Raw genomic sequence first — 17,739 nt, 5'->3', positions numbered from 1 at the left:
ATCAAAAAGTAGCAGAACTGAAGACAAAAAGACATACCAATCAAATAAACCCAGACAGCCCACAGATGTTTGGTGCGTTACTTTGTGGGCTCATGAAAAAACATTACTGTAGCAACAATTTTCACTCACATTCAAGTGAACAAGTGATTATCCTACAGAAAGTCTATAGCGCCCACCTGGTGTCCACCATGACATGGGTGAGGTCAGGAGAGAGGGTAGTTGAGATCTCGGCACCAAAGTACCGTAACTCCAGGGTGAGGAAGTCCAGGGAGCTGTCCTTGATGTGGGTACTAGCTTCTCCCACCACAGCATTGCTGTCCATGTACAGTCTGCAATATGAATAAATGAGTAGTCAATAACATACAAATATTCTGTATCCACTTTGTAGTCATTGATATAAGCAAGCTCAAATTATGTTTTATTAAAAAATATAACATTCTAACAGCTTGTATCTTGATCAAGACAAATCTGTAGTGTTCTGTTGTTTTTTTTCATAATTATTTGTCATAATCCTAATCCATACAAATCATTATTCAGGTACAAATCCTAAATATTTGCTTTTTAGATGAAAAAGGTTAAATTAAAGTGATTTACTGAATCAAAACTGAACATGTATACTAGTATACTACAATGTTTCCTCTTGTTTTAGTTATCGGGTTTATTACATAATAATTGCTCACCCCGATTGACTGACCTGATATTTAACATATATTTAGAAATTTTCATTTATTATGACTCCCATTCCACAAATATCATGACACAAAGAGTGCCAAACTGTCATAAGATACGCCTGTTCGAAGGTTTTGGACACCATGCTCAATGCTTGAAATGCACTTAGTGACCTCGTTTTTGACCCGGCATGACCCATATTCGAACTTGACCTACATATCATCTAGACACAACTTCTGACCAAATTAGGTGAAGATCAGATGAAAACTACTTCAATTAGAGAGCGGACACCATGCTAAATGCTTGAAATGCACTAAGTAACCTTGTGACCTAGTTTTTGACCCGGCATGACCCATATTTGAACTTGACCTACATATCATCTAGACACATTTTCTGACCAAACTTGGTGAAGATCAGGTGAAAACTACTTCAATAAGAGAGCGGAGACCATGCTTAATCCTTGAAATGCACTAAGTGACCCCGTGACCTAGTTTTTGACCCAGCATGACCCATATTCGAACTTGACCTAGATATTGTCTAGACACAATTTCTGACCAAGTTTGGTGAAGATCGGATGAAAACTATTTGAATTAGAGAGTGAACACTGCTGTGGACGCCGCCCACCAAGGGTGAAACTATAATACGTCCCGTTTTAAAAAACGGGCGTATAAAAAAACGACCTGTGAAGTCCATAGGTTATCGAACCTTACTTGGAAAAAGCCAAATGGATACAAAATCCACAATCTGCTTAAGACATTCATGGTGGTGACATGTTAAATATGGATAAAACCCAGTACAAATGATGGAACTTATGGGGCTCAAACCTCACAATGGTTTGCCACAATTCGCTTTCCCGGCCAGTATTCCAAGCTTTGCAAAATAAATGCTTCATCCAACACTTACTTAGTATTGTCTATTAATCATAGCTTGTCCAGGCCCCGTGTTCACAAAACGATTTTGCAATCGAAAATCGATTTTAACTGACATCGATTTTCATTTTGCCTATCATCTACAATGGAAATCCATTTTCAATGACAATCAAAATCGATTTTCGATTGCAAAAAATGTTTTGTGAACACGGGGCCAGAATGAAATTTTCATTGGCAAAGCCAGTTCACATGCGGATCGTTTTCTATATAAGGTCAGTTACTTTAAAAAATAAAATGATGTCACACAAGGTAAACAAGATTACAATATAGCGAACTTTCCTCACTTTTAAACCTTTAAGGAGACAAAATGGTACTTGGTAAGATAAATGTGTTACATGGCTTCTTACCGACCTCCCAAGCTACAGTCTCACCCAATATCAATTTACATAGAACATTCAACACCATACACTACAGGGTCAGTAATGCTTGATCATTGTCGGCTCAGGTACCACTTACATGTAACCCAGGTACTGAAAATATACTAACACGTACCCAGCCAATTATGACTGTACCTCAGTTTTAATCCAGCCAAAAATTCAATGGTGTAAAACGTTCTATGGAATACGAAACAAAATTTTCTTTGAACAAAATCTGCCTCAACATGAGTAGGAGTTTTGATAATCAATGGGCTATCATAAAGAATACTGACATAAATATGACATTATTTGAAAACAAGAATATCAGTGAAACTGATGGATGCTCCCCGATGATGTGCTTTGTCAATCTATGTGTTAATAACCACCTAAAAAAATCTATAATCAGCCTCGGTGATCTTCACCTTGACCCCAGTGACCTCAAACCTCATCAAAAGATAGAGGTTTATGCAAGGTACCTACATGCCAAATATGTAAGAGATCGGTAAAATAGTGAAGGCGCTATGAGAAACGGTAGCAAAAATGTGACGGCAGAAAGTCTATTATTAGCCTCTGTGACCTCGACCTTGACCCCAGTGACCTCAAACCTCATCAAAAAGTAGAGGTCCATGCAAGGTACCTACATGCCAAATATGAAAGCGATTGGTAAAGTATTGAAGGCGCTATGAGAAACGGTAACAAAAATGTGACGGAAGGAAGTGTATTACTAGCCTCGGTGACCTCGACCTTGACCCTAGTGACCTCAAACCTAATCAAAAGGTAGAGGTCCATGCAAGGTACCTACATGCCAAATATGAAAGCGATTGGTAAAGTATTGAAGGCGCTATGAGAAACGGTAGCAAAAGTGTGACGGAAGGAAGTGTATAACTAGCCTCAGTGACCTCGACCTTGACCCCTGCAGTGACCTCAAACCTCATCAAAAGGTAGAGGTCCATGCAAGGTACCTACATGCCAAATATGAAAGCGATTGGTTAAGTATTGAAGGCGCTATGAGAAACGGTAGGAAAAGTGTGAATGAAGGAAGTGTATAACTATCCTCGGTGACCTTGACCCCAGTGACCTCAAACCTCATCAAAAGGTAGAGTTCCATGCAAGGTACCTACATGCCAAATATGACAGTGATTGGTAAAGTATTGAAGGCCCTATGAGAAACAGTAGCAAAAGTGTGACGGAAGGAAATGTATTATTAGCCTCGATGACCTTGACCTTGACCCCAGTGACCTCAAACCTCATCAAATATAGAGGTCCATGTAAGGTACCTACATGCCAAATATGAAAGCAATTGGTAAAGTATTGAAGGCGCTATGAGAAACGGTAGCAAAAAATGTGACAGAAAGAAGTGTATTATTAGCCTCAGTGACATTGACCTTGACCCCAGTGACCTCAAACCTCATCAAAAGGTAGAGGTTCATGCAAGGTACCTACATGCCAAATATGAAAGCAATTGGTAAAGTATTGAAGGCGCTATGAGAAACGGTAGCAAAAGTGTGACGGAAGGAAGGAAGTAAGGAGTAACAGAACTACAAACTGGCAACTATGTGCTCCGCCGAAAATATTTTTGGGGAGCATAAAAAAGCACACAACCACCAATTTAACGTTAGAAATCTGGGATATGCTTCAGTTTATTTTCTGTAGCTGGGGTACATTTAAGAATACTTAAGATTACCCGAGGTACATTAAAGTATATGTAAGAGTACCAGGGGTACATTTAAGTATATTCAAGATTACCCAAGGTACATTGAAGTATACATAAGAGCACTCAGGGTACATTTTAGTATACTTAATAGTACCTGAGTACATTTAAGTATATGTAAGGGTACCAGGGTACATTTCAGTATACTTAAGAGTATGCAGGGTACATTTAAGTCAACATAAGAGTATCCAGGGTACCTTTAAGTAAACATAAGAGTTCCCTGGGTACATTTAAGTAAACATAAGAGTATCCAGGGTACATTAAAGTAAACATAAGAGTACCCTGGGTACATTTAAGTAATACCCAATCTGACAATGTCACAATGACCAATTAAGTTACAGTAACAATCCATGTAACTAATAGTATCCCTTGGCTTGTAAGGTGAACTGATGCACATACCAGTAAGGATTGCTGTGCATGAGACAATTGTATCTTCTTTATAAATGTTCAGGAGATTCACACTTTGCTACATACTTGCAGGTTCTGAACAGACCATATGGCGATTCGTCTGGGAAGTATTTCTCTTCTAGCTCTGCAATGTCATGGTTACTCAGCTTATCTGACGGTTTCTGGAACAGTCAGTGGACAAGTCGTGTGCATTAATTAGCAAAGCGAAAAATGATTGACCATTATCAATATTTGATCCTTTAAGAAATAACAGATTTATGGTAATTGCAAGTCAGTGCTTGAAGCCAGCAATGGTCATAAACATTAACAAAATTCTTTTCAAAACTGACTTCCAAGGTATAAATACATTAATTAAAACATTGACAAAAAAGTAACAAATGGCTCTACATTTCCAAATGGCTACTTCTAAAATGCGTGTGTAGCACGTTTCTTTTTATACAAGATATTTACTTTAATAAACAAAGGCTAATTGTTTGTTTCTGCATATTATTGATTTCATTACAAAGGAGAACAGAGAAAGTTTATATTTATATTCACTGATCATCATTCATGGTACAACCAATCTGATAATCTACCATAACTTATCATACACTGTATTCTGTGCTTTTCTAAAGATTTTAACCTTGAACCATTTTTGCTTAATTATGTCTAAATAATGACATTAAATGATACAATATTGTTCCCATAGTGTTGACCCGCTGCTGAATTATATCAAGGAACAAGGAAAAACAAGATACAGTGAAAAAAACAAATACAATTAATTTTTACTGACATTTTTGTTGTTGATTTTTCCTTATAATTTATAGAAAAGTCAAATAAAGGACGATGAAACATACAACAGTGATATTAGCCATGATTTGTTTCAAGCAGTCTGGATCTGTGTCCTCCACATAGCTATCACCATGCTCATCAAACTCCTGTTGAATCAGACGCTGTGTGGAGGGCTTCGTACTCAGCATATCCCCAGGGCACCTACCAAAGGAAAAAAATGTCAAAATTGAGCTTGATTGTAAAGAACACTGATAATTATTGATGCACTCAAGTCCATTTCCCAAGTACTTGTTGCCATCTGAAAAGAACTTCACAATGGCCCCTGATGGAACTCGATCCTCCTGATCACATGGAGGATGCCATATCCAGTACGTGACAGCAACCTATTGAAGAGGAATATTTCACTTTTTTCTTATATATTATATAAGGCACTATTCAACGGTTTTTCAATGATGTAGTTGTAGTTTGGTAACTTTCTCATACTTCTGCTGAACAATTTACCAGTACTCTTTGCGCATATTTATCCATTCGCCTAACAACTGCCCTACTTGGCATCTACCGCAAAGTATGCAGATACTTTTCATGGGCCATTACCCCACCCTGTAAAAATAGACATTTTGGCATGGACAGGTGGAAACTTTAAATCTTGATTGGAAGTCCTTATTTTTACCAAATTATCATAAAAAAAATTTGAAGTTAAACAAAAACAAATTCAATTGACAACATGATGCACGGACCAGCACATACCTGTCAGCCCCAATTAACTAGATTTTAGAAACAAGAGCAGTCAGAGAACAGCGCGCTCGACTATTCGAGTGCTTGACAGTATAACGTAAGCCATCATGGGGAATTGTTCATACTTAATAATTTATTAGACGATCTTTCAAAAATAACAAAAAAAAAAAAATTTGGGTGGGTGGGGGGGAGAGGGGGGTATAATGTGGGGTGTGGTAATTTATAAGATGATGTTTAAAAAAAAAAAACTTTTTTTTGGGGGGGGGGGTAGAGGGGGGAGGGGGGTGAGAGGGGGGTATAATGTGGGGTGTGGTAATTTATTAGATGATGTTTAAAAAAAATTCGGGGGGGGGGGTTGGTGGGGGGATTCTGGGTAGGGGCGTGGGGTATTGTTTGGTTGGAATCCATTGTGGTATTCAGGTAAGTGTTGTTTTGTGAAAGTAATAATAACATGTGATCACAAATAAAGAAGTTATGGCAATTTAAGCAAAATGTTCAATTATATAAGTGTAAAAGGGGCCATAAGTATGTCAAAATGCTTGATACAGTGGTCTGGTCTTGTTTATAAGTTGGGGTCATGATGGTTAACAAGTATGCAAAATATGTAAGCAATATGTCAAGGGACATTGAAAATAGTTGGGGTAATACGCAAACTTTAACATTTGCTGCATATTCTAAGTGGAAAAGGGGCCATAATTATGACAAAATGCTTGAAAGAGTTGTCAGCTCTTGTTTATAGGTTGGGGTCATGTTGGTTAACAAGTATACAAAATATGAAAGCAATATGTCAAGGGACAATGAAAATATTTGGGGTAGTACGAAAACTTTAACATTTGCACGCTTACGCTAACGCAGAAGCTAACGCCGACGCCGGGGTGAGTAGGATAGCTCCACTATATATATTTTATATATAAAAGTCCAGCTAAAAACAAGAGATTGCCAAGCAAAATGGTCCCGTACCGGTGAAACACTTTCATTGTAAGATTTTTTTTTATTTGTTGCCATAGCAACCAGAATTCTCGACATAGGAACAAAATGAATTGATCTGCATAATCTCCATATTGCCATCTGTCAATGTTTCAAGTTTCATGAAAAAATATGAAGGGCTTTTAAAGTTATGGTATGATCCAGAAAAGAGTGACAGACTGACAAACAGACTAACAGAAAAACTTACAGTCTGACGCACAGTATTTCAAGGAGTCAAGGAGACTTTAACCAACCTGGAAATTTGAGTCAAACAAGTTTGAGCCTTTGGGTTTTGACTGTACATACTAATACTCATTCTACAATAATCTACTCCTCATTTCGAGAAGTAATGAAATCAGAGATATCTGCGTTAAAATATATCATACAAGTAGTAAATATTGTCTGTGTTTAAGTATAAAACAGAGTAGCTCAAAATCATAAGGTGTTTTTGCAAAGTAATTTTTCTTTAATTTATTTTGCTATGCATTAAATTTACTTGAATTACATGCAATAATTAATGGTAATTTCATGCAATAATTAATGGTAATTTTCCTTAATATGCAACAGAAAATTAGTTTTAATGATTGTTTGCTTTATAATGATGTGAACTGCATGGGAAGTAGGGATCACACACCAACAAAAATAACACAGAACACTGCTTCGGAACTACGTGTAACTGTTTAATAAATACATTATTTTCTTTTAACTGTGATTACAAATGTATGATATGGTTAATAATCAAAATAGATCAATATTTATATTGGGGATACAAAATAAATAATCCTGCATATCAAACAATAACCGTTGTTTTCATACACATATTAAGAACATTTGTTTAAACACCTGATAATTATATATTTACACCTTATCTCTTAATTGACTTGCGTCATACTAAAATGGTTCTTATGCAGTCCAGGTCTAGACACTGGCTGCATATGGCCTGAGACCCATTTCAGCATGACGTACTCTTTCACACATTATGAAGCCTACATGTAGAATATCATATGCATAATCTACAGACTAACAATAGGAAAAACAAAAGGTTGTCCTTTATCAATTCGATTTGTGTTCTATACTTATTGAGTCTAAAGTATAATCAAATATAAGATCAGTATTTTTCACCTTTGTGTATGAATGAAACAGACTGCCCAGCATTTACTGCAAACAATCTTGTCAAACTGACAAAAGAACACTCAAAGCTCAAAAATGAACTATTAAAAAAATATATTTGAATGAAAATTAATGTTGTAATCTCAAATTCAAAAGCAATTTCTATTTATTGTTATAAAGCATAGAAATGAAAATAAAATTAAAAAAACTGGAATAGAATTGTATAATTTTATGTTATTAACTTTTACTTAGATGAAGCTTTCATGCCTTATTCTCAGCATTTCTACTAAGCACTTCACTTTTTCACACTAGAGTCCAATAACTTCTGCACAATCTTCACTCTATGAGAGAAGAGGGTCTTCAGAGAGCCTTTTATCCTCGGCACACACTTCTTCTTCCAAATATCAGTACCACAGTCAGGGAATTCTCTCTTCACACATTTCTGGATTGCTTGTAACTTCTTGTCCGAGTCACTTGGCAACCCATTTTGTAACTCCTTCAGTGTGAACACACGGAATACGAGATCTCGCGCAAATATTGCTGGGCTTGATTTTCTACATTTTCCAACTGCTTGCAGATCAAGATTATCATTACCGTCAAATACATAAGGAGATCTATTTAATCCATTTTGTGACATCCTCACCACAACTTTCACATAGTTCTCTGACACATACCCTGAGATTCTGTAGGCTTTGACGTTCTTGAGTCTGTCATCAAGAAATGGTGATGCAGTTTCACCCACTCTTCTGGTGTTTGCTCTGAACTCATAGTTGTAATAGTTGTGAACATTTTCCGCCACAGCGATGTCTTCCTCAGTGTTCTGATTTGCTGTCATGGAAACATTCAAAGTTTTACCAGCCTTGGGAGTCAGTGGTTCCCCTACCGTTTCAGCCACTGAAGGAATGATTGCGTCAGGTTGCCGAGTGTTTGGTCGAGCAGTTCTCTCGTTTGCATGATCAGACAAACCAACTGATACCTGAGAGGACAGTTCAGACAGGTTCTCTGTAAGCAGTATTATTGCACATGGCTTTGCCTCAGCAAACTTGACACCTGTATACTGAACATGTGGCACATCCTCAAGTATGGGCATCACTACATTATCCAAATGCTTCATAATGTTACGACATGCTTGATTTATTGTGATCTGGGATTCCATAGTTCTTCTGGATTCTGATCTTCCTTTAATTTGTCCATCAGCGAAGCCAGATGACCCCACACTGCTAGCAGTTGAATTTGCATACAATTCTACACAAGCATTCCCATCAAGTCCACCACTTTTCTTCAAAATGTCCACACTAGGTGCTTCACAATAGGATTCGTTTGACACTTCTTTACACTCTTTCTTTTGTACAGACACCTTAGATGACACAGAAAAATCCAGACGTCTTTTCTTTGGTGGAAGAGGGCTTGTAGGCAATCCTGCTTTTCTGGCCAATTGGTTACTGCTAAATTTCAACCGATTTGTCTCCACAATGTGCTGCTCATCTGCATCCTCATGTTCCAAGGCATACAACGTCACACAGTTACTGCTGTAAGCCTCAGCTGGAGGATGGTTCCCCTTCCTGGAGGCGTGGTAGTCATTTATGGCCACAGCCACAGACCCTCTGGCCAGGATACTGCGTGACGCAGACAGCACTGATGGAAGCCCAGCATGCAATGCTGGTCCTATCTCATGCCTCTCATCCTTCTGATTCCCTATTGCAACAGTTTTATTTGCTGCTCGAAAATTCCATGTGTTGGATTCTAGTTCTGACAATGATACCAGTTCACTTCTCAAATTCCTCTTATCAATACTGTCAGTCTTGGTTAACACTGATGATTCTGGCAGATGTAAATCATGCTGAACATTTCTGTCTGATGGAGGCATAGCATTGAGTATTATTTCATGAATTCCTTTAGACCAGTTTTTCTTCTTCTCGAGAGGGGATGTCACCGCATGAGTTTCTAGGTCATGTGACACAGCAGAAACATTCAGTGATGCCACCACATGACGTTTGTGGCTCGATGACACAGCTGGACCATCCCTGGCTGATAGTCTGTAACCCGCCAACATCTCTGTGTTTGGATTGGCATCTTCGGTTTCTATGAGGTCTGGTAGTTTGAGGATGGTTCTTCCCTTCTGGAAGTCCACATGGCGCCTTGGTTTTCTCATGATCTTTAAATCATAATGTTTTTTGTAAATAATTATGTTTTATGATTTTAATGAAAAGTATAACTAGATTCTTGTAATGTACCTTAAATACGGAGAGACTATTATGACACATTTGACCATATGGTGCTATAGTCCCAATTAATAATTGCTGGTAGTTTGACAATTAACTTTGAAACGACGGAGCATTTATGATAAATATATATTGCTAAGGTGAATAAAAAAGCAAAATTGATATGATAAAGTGCCAGTTTCTGAAACTATTTGGTAGAAAATAACACTTGGCTATAAAAAGACATACATTTACAGCAGAATAGATTTAGACTGGATGAAAACTGTTGGTTTTATAGCAAAGAAACAACCAAAATGGCAACTATAGACTGAAGAGCCACAACTCTTAGACTTAAGGCCACACCTCCGAAAGATACATAGCCAACATACTAATGCCACATTTCTAAAAGGTGTGTTTCTTAAAGGCAGATAAAGAAGGTAATTGGTTATATTTAATCAATAAATAATATTGTAAAAGTGATAACTTAACTATGTACCGGTTAATAAACTTTTTGAGTAAATCAGAAAAGCATAATTGTTATCACTCAAAGTTTTGAGACACTCTTAAGTTTATGTACCCTCCCTTTTTTGGCCAAAATAATTATTTTTCATGACTCTAAATTTTCGGAGAGGCAATTTGTGCTTTATTAATGACTCTTTATTTTCAGACAGTTTATATAACAGCTCTATTTTACCACATTTCCTACCTTTGTCTCTAAGCTGGTGACACTTAATAGGGTATTCAAAATCGGGTTAAGGCCATAACACCTTACAGATGAATGCCTGAGGACTGTGGACATTTGTGTGATTCAGTATATAACCATTTGTTTACACATAGTTTACATGTCAACAGTTTTTATGACATAAGAGTATCATAATGTTTTAACTTTTTTGTTTCACATCTTTTAAGGTAAAAATTGGCAAATCTGGGAAGTCCTATTGAAGTAATTTATACTATACAGCATGGTAGATTATGATACACCATGGAGCGTATATTGACACGAGTTGAATCGAGTATTTGACCTTTACTGTAGTAAATTCAATTTTATGCAAAAACTAATAATCCGATTTTATTGGTTTATACGTTATATTGTTGCTTATTAATTCCCCTTTCAAAAATATATAACTTTTAGTATATTTTCGTTGTTATTAATGGATTCATAGCGCGTTAAACTTTCGTACGCCTTCATTCCTTACTTACTTTCATTTTTAAAACCATTTTTTTCTATCGTATACAGAATTATATTCTCCTAAACAAGATGTAATTATTAAAACTGAACTCCAAATATAAACGCTACAAATTGGTATAAAGTACGAACATGTAAAACGTAAATCTAGATTCTCAAACGGTGTGATATTTGCAAAAGTTAAAGTTATAACTAGCCAGACTGCCCAAATTATAAGAAAAATATAATATATATTTATATATCTGAAAACTAGGTAACGGAGGCTTATAATATATGATATATAATTTGTCAAAATTGGCCGAGAAATGAAAGTATAATTTAAAAAAACGTAAGTGGGTACATCAAAATGTATAACTTTGGCGCTTCGTTGTACGCTAATCGATAGCTACCGGTCACATGACTAAGTTACAACAAGATATTTGCTGATACTGTCCCGTTTCATATCCGTCTCATCTAGAGTCCGTGTTGACACTATAAAAATTACATGCCCATATCTAACCGTCAATTAAATATTTTTAGAGTGTCTCTAAACTTCCTATCACCTTAAGTTATTATGGTTAATCTAGTTTTACAATCAAAGCACTGAAGGCACTGAATTTTTTCTCTGTTGTATAATCTTTGACGCAACTCAGTTTCCAAATCATGTTATAGCTTTGTATATCGCAAGTTTGAAATGACCACAACCCATTCAAATTTATGAAGAGTGTGTCTTAAAACACAGGTAGCAATGTGTTTTTTTCCAAATCATTGATACAGCTAATCAGTGTGCACAGGCTAATCTTATTTGACATGCATTAAGCCCCATTTTCCCAGCCACTATGTACAGATTTCAATGATAAACACTAGACTGGCCAACGTTGTTTTACAAGCTGTTATATACACACACTATGTACTGTACCAATGAGAACAGTCAGATGCAGTGCTTTTAGCATTCGTCTGCCTAATTTTACTGCAGTTATCCACACAGGCAGTCACGGGATATGGTTCCTAGCGTAACTAAGCCCATGCTGATTTTGCAAAATTGCGTCTACATTATTTGTGAGCTAACGCTCACAAATAAAAACCGTCTACATCAGATGTGCAATCTTACAATAAGACGATTATGTTTAATAACATTGGCATTTATTCACTCCATACATGGTCATCAACAAGCAAAAATGCCAATGTATAACAAATGGCAAATTAAAGTCTTCCAAATAAACCACTTTTGTATTTTTTTATTTTCATTTTTCCAAACATTAAAATATACATTTCCCAAATTATTAAATGCACATTTTTAAATATACACAGGTATGTGTATTAACATAACATAATACACATACCTGATATACAACATTTTCTCAGATATGTATAAACATCAGAAATCAACACAAATTATAATGAACCTTAAGATGGACTCACAATTTGTGACTACTTTTATTTGCTGTTCAGAGATTAAGGTCAAATGGCATTATATAACATAAAAATAACGCTATTAGTATTTATAATATATATGCTACATCTTCAACAACATTTAAAGTATTTAAGAACATACCTTTTCTTTGTCCATCTTCGACTGACAAGAATCATCCATGCAACAAGTTTAGTAAAATACAGTTCACACACACAATATTTTACAATGAAATTTAATCATAAATGTTCAGCACTTTTTTAATTGACCCCTATATATAATTTTTTTAAGTTGTTTTCAATCTTCAGAGTGCCCCGCCCACTTTCCAATGGGTATCAGTGCCCCACTTTTGTTAGTTCTACAATCAATGCTACCATGTGACACCCTTGACATGTTGTTCATACACAATACACAGATATATATGTTATCCCTATGTGTCACCTAATTTCCACTCTTAGTGACCCATATTTTCACTTTCTGGGATATTTTGAGTATACAGATATTCAGGGACCACTTCGAGACAAAAGGTGTCAATTAGGGGTTCTCAGTGACTTCACACCTTGATTTCAAAACAAAGTTGTGAAATAACACTGGTGGACTAAACAGAAAATCAAGTAATATGGAACCAATTAATGGAGTAATATGGAAATATGTTGGTGTTATTGATCAGAATTTATATTTACCATAAGAAAATAAAAAAAGTTACAATATTTAAACAACCATTGTAAACATCTTTTTCCAATTTACCTCATGTCAGGAGATATCTGTTGGTCACATATAAATTTGGGTATCCGGAGAAGTGCCCCCCCGGAGAACTGCCCCCCGGAGAACTGCCCCCTTATTTTAAAGGTGGCGGAGAGGTGCCCCCCCATCAAATCGGTAGGGGCGGAGAACTGCCCCCCTGTCAGAATTTAGTAGGCGGATATCTGCCCCCCCATCAAATCTGTAGGGGCGGAGAACTGCCCCCCGTTGTCATATTAGTTATTAGTTACGTAGTGAAAACAATACTTACGGGTAATTTTACGTTATCGCCGTACACATTTTATCCGGTAACAATTTAATTTCAGTACAAGTATATTACCATTTATCGAACTGAATAACACAAATTGTCTAGAGGTATGTTATATTACTGTTTAAGGCCCTTGGTACGCATCTGCACCACTCACTATACATGAATGCCTTGTAAAAGTCGTGTTTTAATAAGAGCGCGAAACATAGTCGAGATCCACACAGGAAACGCGTGCGTGTTAATACTGGCAATGTGTTGCAACTAAATATAGACGTGCAACTCGGTACTTATGGAGGAAAAGTTACATCGGAATTAATTTACATTATAAAGATAGTATTGACCCATGGAAAAAAAGTTAATTGACATATAAAAAAGTAAATTAATAGGCAAGGCAAAGGCAATAATTTAGCTGACTTGAAGAAAAAAATGAAGTGAAGTTGAATTTATAAGCAATTTATTTATGTTGTTTAGTTAATTCATGTCTTCTAGCACCTTATCCGTCGGTAGCATCGCAAGACCGTCGAGTCGTCCGCAGTTTGCATTTTGAGCAGATCATGTCGACATGCCAAACAAACAAAATCGGTAACAGTTGCTTTAATTAGCAGCTAATAAGGCAGGCAGAGAACTTGTTACCGTTAACGATAAGTACCGCGATCTTTTAATCTTTTAATTGGTAGACCGGACCGACCTTAATTGTTAAGAACTTGTTAGCTTTGAATAAAGCCGCATACGGGTTTATTATATTGAACCGTCCAAATCCGTAATTGGCGAAAACAAACAAATAAATTATTGTTTTCAGCTGGCATAAGGATGGATTAAATTGCATGCTAATTGTTTGTTTTTATTACGGGGAAAATATCAAATAATTCAGCCGCGAAAACTTTTTATTAGCAAAAAGTTATTTGTTTTTCTTTGTTCACATTGACGAAAATCACGTGATTATAAAGTTGGCGACGTGACGACGTCCATGCCGAGGTAGGTATTTTATGCCGTTTTAAAACTTTTATTACTTGTACAACTTTATATTACTTTTGAAATTTCACTCAATTTCCATACATAATAGCAAGAAAGTTACTGGCGTTATTGTCATTATAATACTCGCTTTATATATCACCGCTATTTCTTTAATTAGGGGGCACTTCTCCGGGTCATCAATTCTGACAGGGGGGCAGTTCTCCGCCCCTAATTAATCAGCAGGGGGGCAGTTCTCCGCCCTATACAAAAACAGTGAGGGGGCAGTTCTCCGCCCAGTGAAAAATCTTTGGGGGGGCAGTTCTCCGGGGGGGCACTTCTCCTAGAGCCATAAATTTGATCTGTTTTAATTGCATTATTTATGTGAAGTCTGCACAGGCTAATAAGAGGCAACACGTAAAGCACATGCATTAAGTCCCCTTTTCCCACATTGAGGTTCATATATATTATTTTATATATGCCATTACCCTTTACCACTTAGATACGTATTTTGACGTGTTTGTAGTCCCTTAGAAAGTTACATTTAATTCATTAAAGACCTTTCTTACTAGATTCAAGTTTTAAAGGCTTCATTACCAACACTCTACTTAGATATTGATAGGCAGCAAACAGCATAAAACCTGAACAGACTGCGAGTTACTTGCAGGCTGTTCTGGTTTTATGCTGTTTGCACATAGGCATTTTCAATTTGCCTCTGAGTGGGAAATGGTTAAGTGCAAAGTTGTATCCCACTTACCATGGAATGAGTGTATTGCTGTCAAAGCATCTGAGGAGCCAGTCTGCGCTGACAATGTCGTAGTTGTTGGATTTGAGCATGTTGGATACCCGAAACACCGGTCTGTCTACCACAACGCAATAAGTCTCTTTTATGTCTGGAATACAAATTGAACAGTTAACACAATGCATAAATACTCTGTCAGGATTGTTTGTTTTTAGTTAGTATATAGTAATAATGCTCAGGCAGATATTAGCTTAACCCATTTATGCCTATGGGACTCTCCCATCCTTCTAAATTGGATCAATTTATTTCCAAAATTAGGAATGTCTAGTATATTTATTTCTATATTTAGAATAATTCTTACAGAAATTCCTTTAAGCAAACAGTGCAGACCCAGATGAGACGCCGCATCATGCGGCGTCTCATCTGGGTCTTAGCTGTTTGCCAAGGCCTTTTTTATAGACGCCAGGCATAAATGGTTAACTGTAAAATTGGACTTTACTTCTCCTATATACCTGGGTTCTGTACAATAGTTCCACCACACTCAACTACTTTTCTTTCCAGCTTTTGTTTATTCCAACCGCCAGGGCCGTTGATAATACACACCTCACGGCCTTCCAGAATCTTGGACACCTGAAATATTTGTTATGTGTAATAAACACATTTAAAACCAGCATTTTTATTTTGGCAAACTGTGGAATCACAAATTTTGGTTTCCATATGTTTAGGAAATCTTGTGAACAAACAAGAAGTCCATAAACAAAATGACATAATATCACTCAAAGAGCACTAAATCCCCAAATGATTATTAAAAACAATGTACATGTCCATGCTGCATATTAAGTTTAATTAAATTCGAGCATTGGGCTCTAAGATCTTTTGTTAAAACCTTGATAAAATGTAATCGACCTTGAACAACCTGTAAACTATGTGCATGTCCACCATATACAGATGCTGCATATGAAGTTTAATAGATCATTGTAAACTATTGTGCACAAGTTAAAAGCATAACTGATAGAAGGGCCATCAAAGAGAATGGTACCACTTATCAGAGAAATTTGTTTCTGACTCAAGCAAACTGAATTCTATAATCGTTAGAATATGGACAGAAGAACAAAGCGGCAACTTTATGCTTCACACCCTTCGCCATGAACATTTTCCAGACGGAAGATAACATATATGGAGATGTGCCAACAAAATTACAATTAACTTTCAATCAACATAAATAAGAAAAGGAGAAATTAATTTTTTTCCCCACACCTGTTGCACATTTGAAGTATCTGCTGCCCGAAACTGTTCCCCAAGCGTTGGTCGTACTGTCCGGGTAACGACCTTGCGTTTCTTCTTGCTCGGCTCCTCTGTGTCTCCCAGCTCTACATAGCCACCTGCCAGCTTACCACCGGACTTCTGTGATGGATCAATGCATGTGCGTAAAGTGTCCTCACAGAGACAACCTTTCCGCCTAGACTGGATTTTTGTTTAGAAGAGACTTCCTTTCAAAAAAAAATTCATACAACAGAAAAGTGTTACTGCACAGGCTGATCTGGGATGACCCTTTATGCACATGTTTTAACCGCTGTTTTCAAAGAGAAAGGCTTAAATGATTGTACCAAATTCACATCAGTTGCATGTCATGGCTGGTACGTCCAAAGTGCCCCAGGAAAATGTAAAATTAATTGTTTGTTAGCATAAATTCAAACATGATTTGTTACATTGATATATTATGAAAGCTGAATGCACACATATCTTAAGACTGATTTCAAAACATTTGCTTTACAAGCTAATAAAGACATCAAGGATTCTTAAATAATCAAACACCAATCAATCATAATACCCTTCATCCCGAACACAAAATCCAAGATATTCACAATGTATACCAAAGGTATAACACATTCAAACTTTTACAGATTTGCAGCCTCACCTCCTTGAGCTCTTTGATGTCTGTGGTTGTCATACATTCGTACCAGTGTTTGTCGTCACGGAAACGCTCAACTCTCGGGAACCGCAAGGTAACACCGCACCTGAACCTCTCACTATCAATTATCTCAGCTGCTTTGATCTGTTAATGAGAACGTAGTTCATCATCGTTGTGGTTGTCCTGCTTCTCCTTCTCCTCCTCCTCCTCCTCCTCCTCCTCCTCCTCCTCCTCCTCCTCCTCCTCATCATCATCATCATCATCATCATCATCATCATCATCATCATCATCATCATCATCATAATCTTCATCAACATCGTCATCATCACCGTCATCATCAGCAGCTTAACACTAGCAACAGTTGTCATCATTATCATCATCAGCAGCAGATGCAACAACATATTTGCTTCCATCATCATCACAATAATCATTATTGTCAACATCATAATCATAAACAGCAACACTACCTATACAATCATCACCCATAACAGAATTTTTTTTTATATTGAATGATGTCTTACGCTGATTGTATAATAATCGACTCACCAAAGTATTAAAATATTATCATGTTAACCCTGCATGAATTAACAGTAGGAAATGAATCAATAATAAACGAATAACCATCTAGGAATTTTGCTGCACCCATTGACTATTGTCTACTTTTAACTAATCAAGTTCACATAAACAAAATGA

General features: G+C 36.7%; 2 protein-coding genes across 2 annotated transcripts in view; both read right to left on the bottom strand.

Annotated features, from left to right (window-relative positions):
- The window catches only part of LOC127862393 (NIPA-like protein 2), a 372,103-nt gene that overhangs the window by 53,135 nt on the left and 301,229 nt on the right, over positions 1-17,739 (bottom strand). The gene's annotated exons all lie outside the window — the stretch shown is intronic.
- The window catches only part of LOC127862389 (DNA ligase 4-like), a 54,237-nt gene that overhangs the window by 2,538 nt on the left and 33,960 nt on the right, over positions 1-17,739 (bottom strand). Inside the window, exons 13-19 of the mRNA XM_052401476.1 lie at positions 17,053-17,190; positions 16,392-16,538; positions 15,647-15,764; positions 15,150-15,285; positions 4,910-5,045; positions 4,140-4,234; positions 177-329 (exon numbers count right to left, since the gene is read on the bottom strand). Of these exons, the coding sequence (XP_052257436.1) occupies positions 177-329; positions 4,140-4,234; positions 4,910-5,045; positions 15,150-15,285; positions 15,647-15,764; positions 16,392-16,538; positions 17,053-17,190 (923 nt within the window). The remainder of the gene's footprint in view (positions 1-176; positions 330-4,139; positions 4,235-4,909; positions 5,046-15,149; positions 15,286-15,646; positions 15,765-16,391; positions 16,539-17,052; positions 17,191-17,739) is intronic.

The sequence above is a fragment of the Dreissena polymorpha genome, chromosome 16 (assembly GCF_020536995.1).
Source record: "Dreissena polymorpha isolate Duluth1 chromosome 16, UMN_Dpol_1.0, whole genome shotgun sequence".
Taxonomy (NCBI): Eukaryota; Metazoa; Mollusca; class Bivalvia; order Myida; family Dreissenidae; genus Dreissena; species Dreissena polymorpha.
This window is presented reverse-complemented; position numbering and strand designations above follow the sequence as displayed.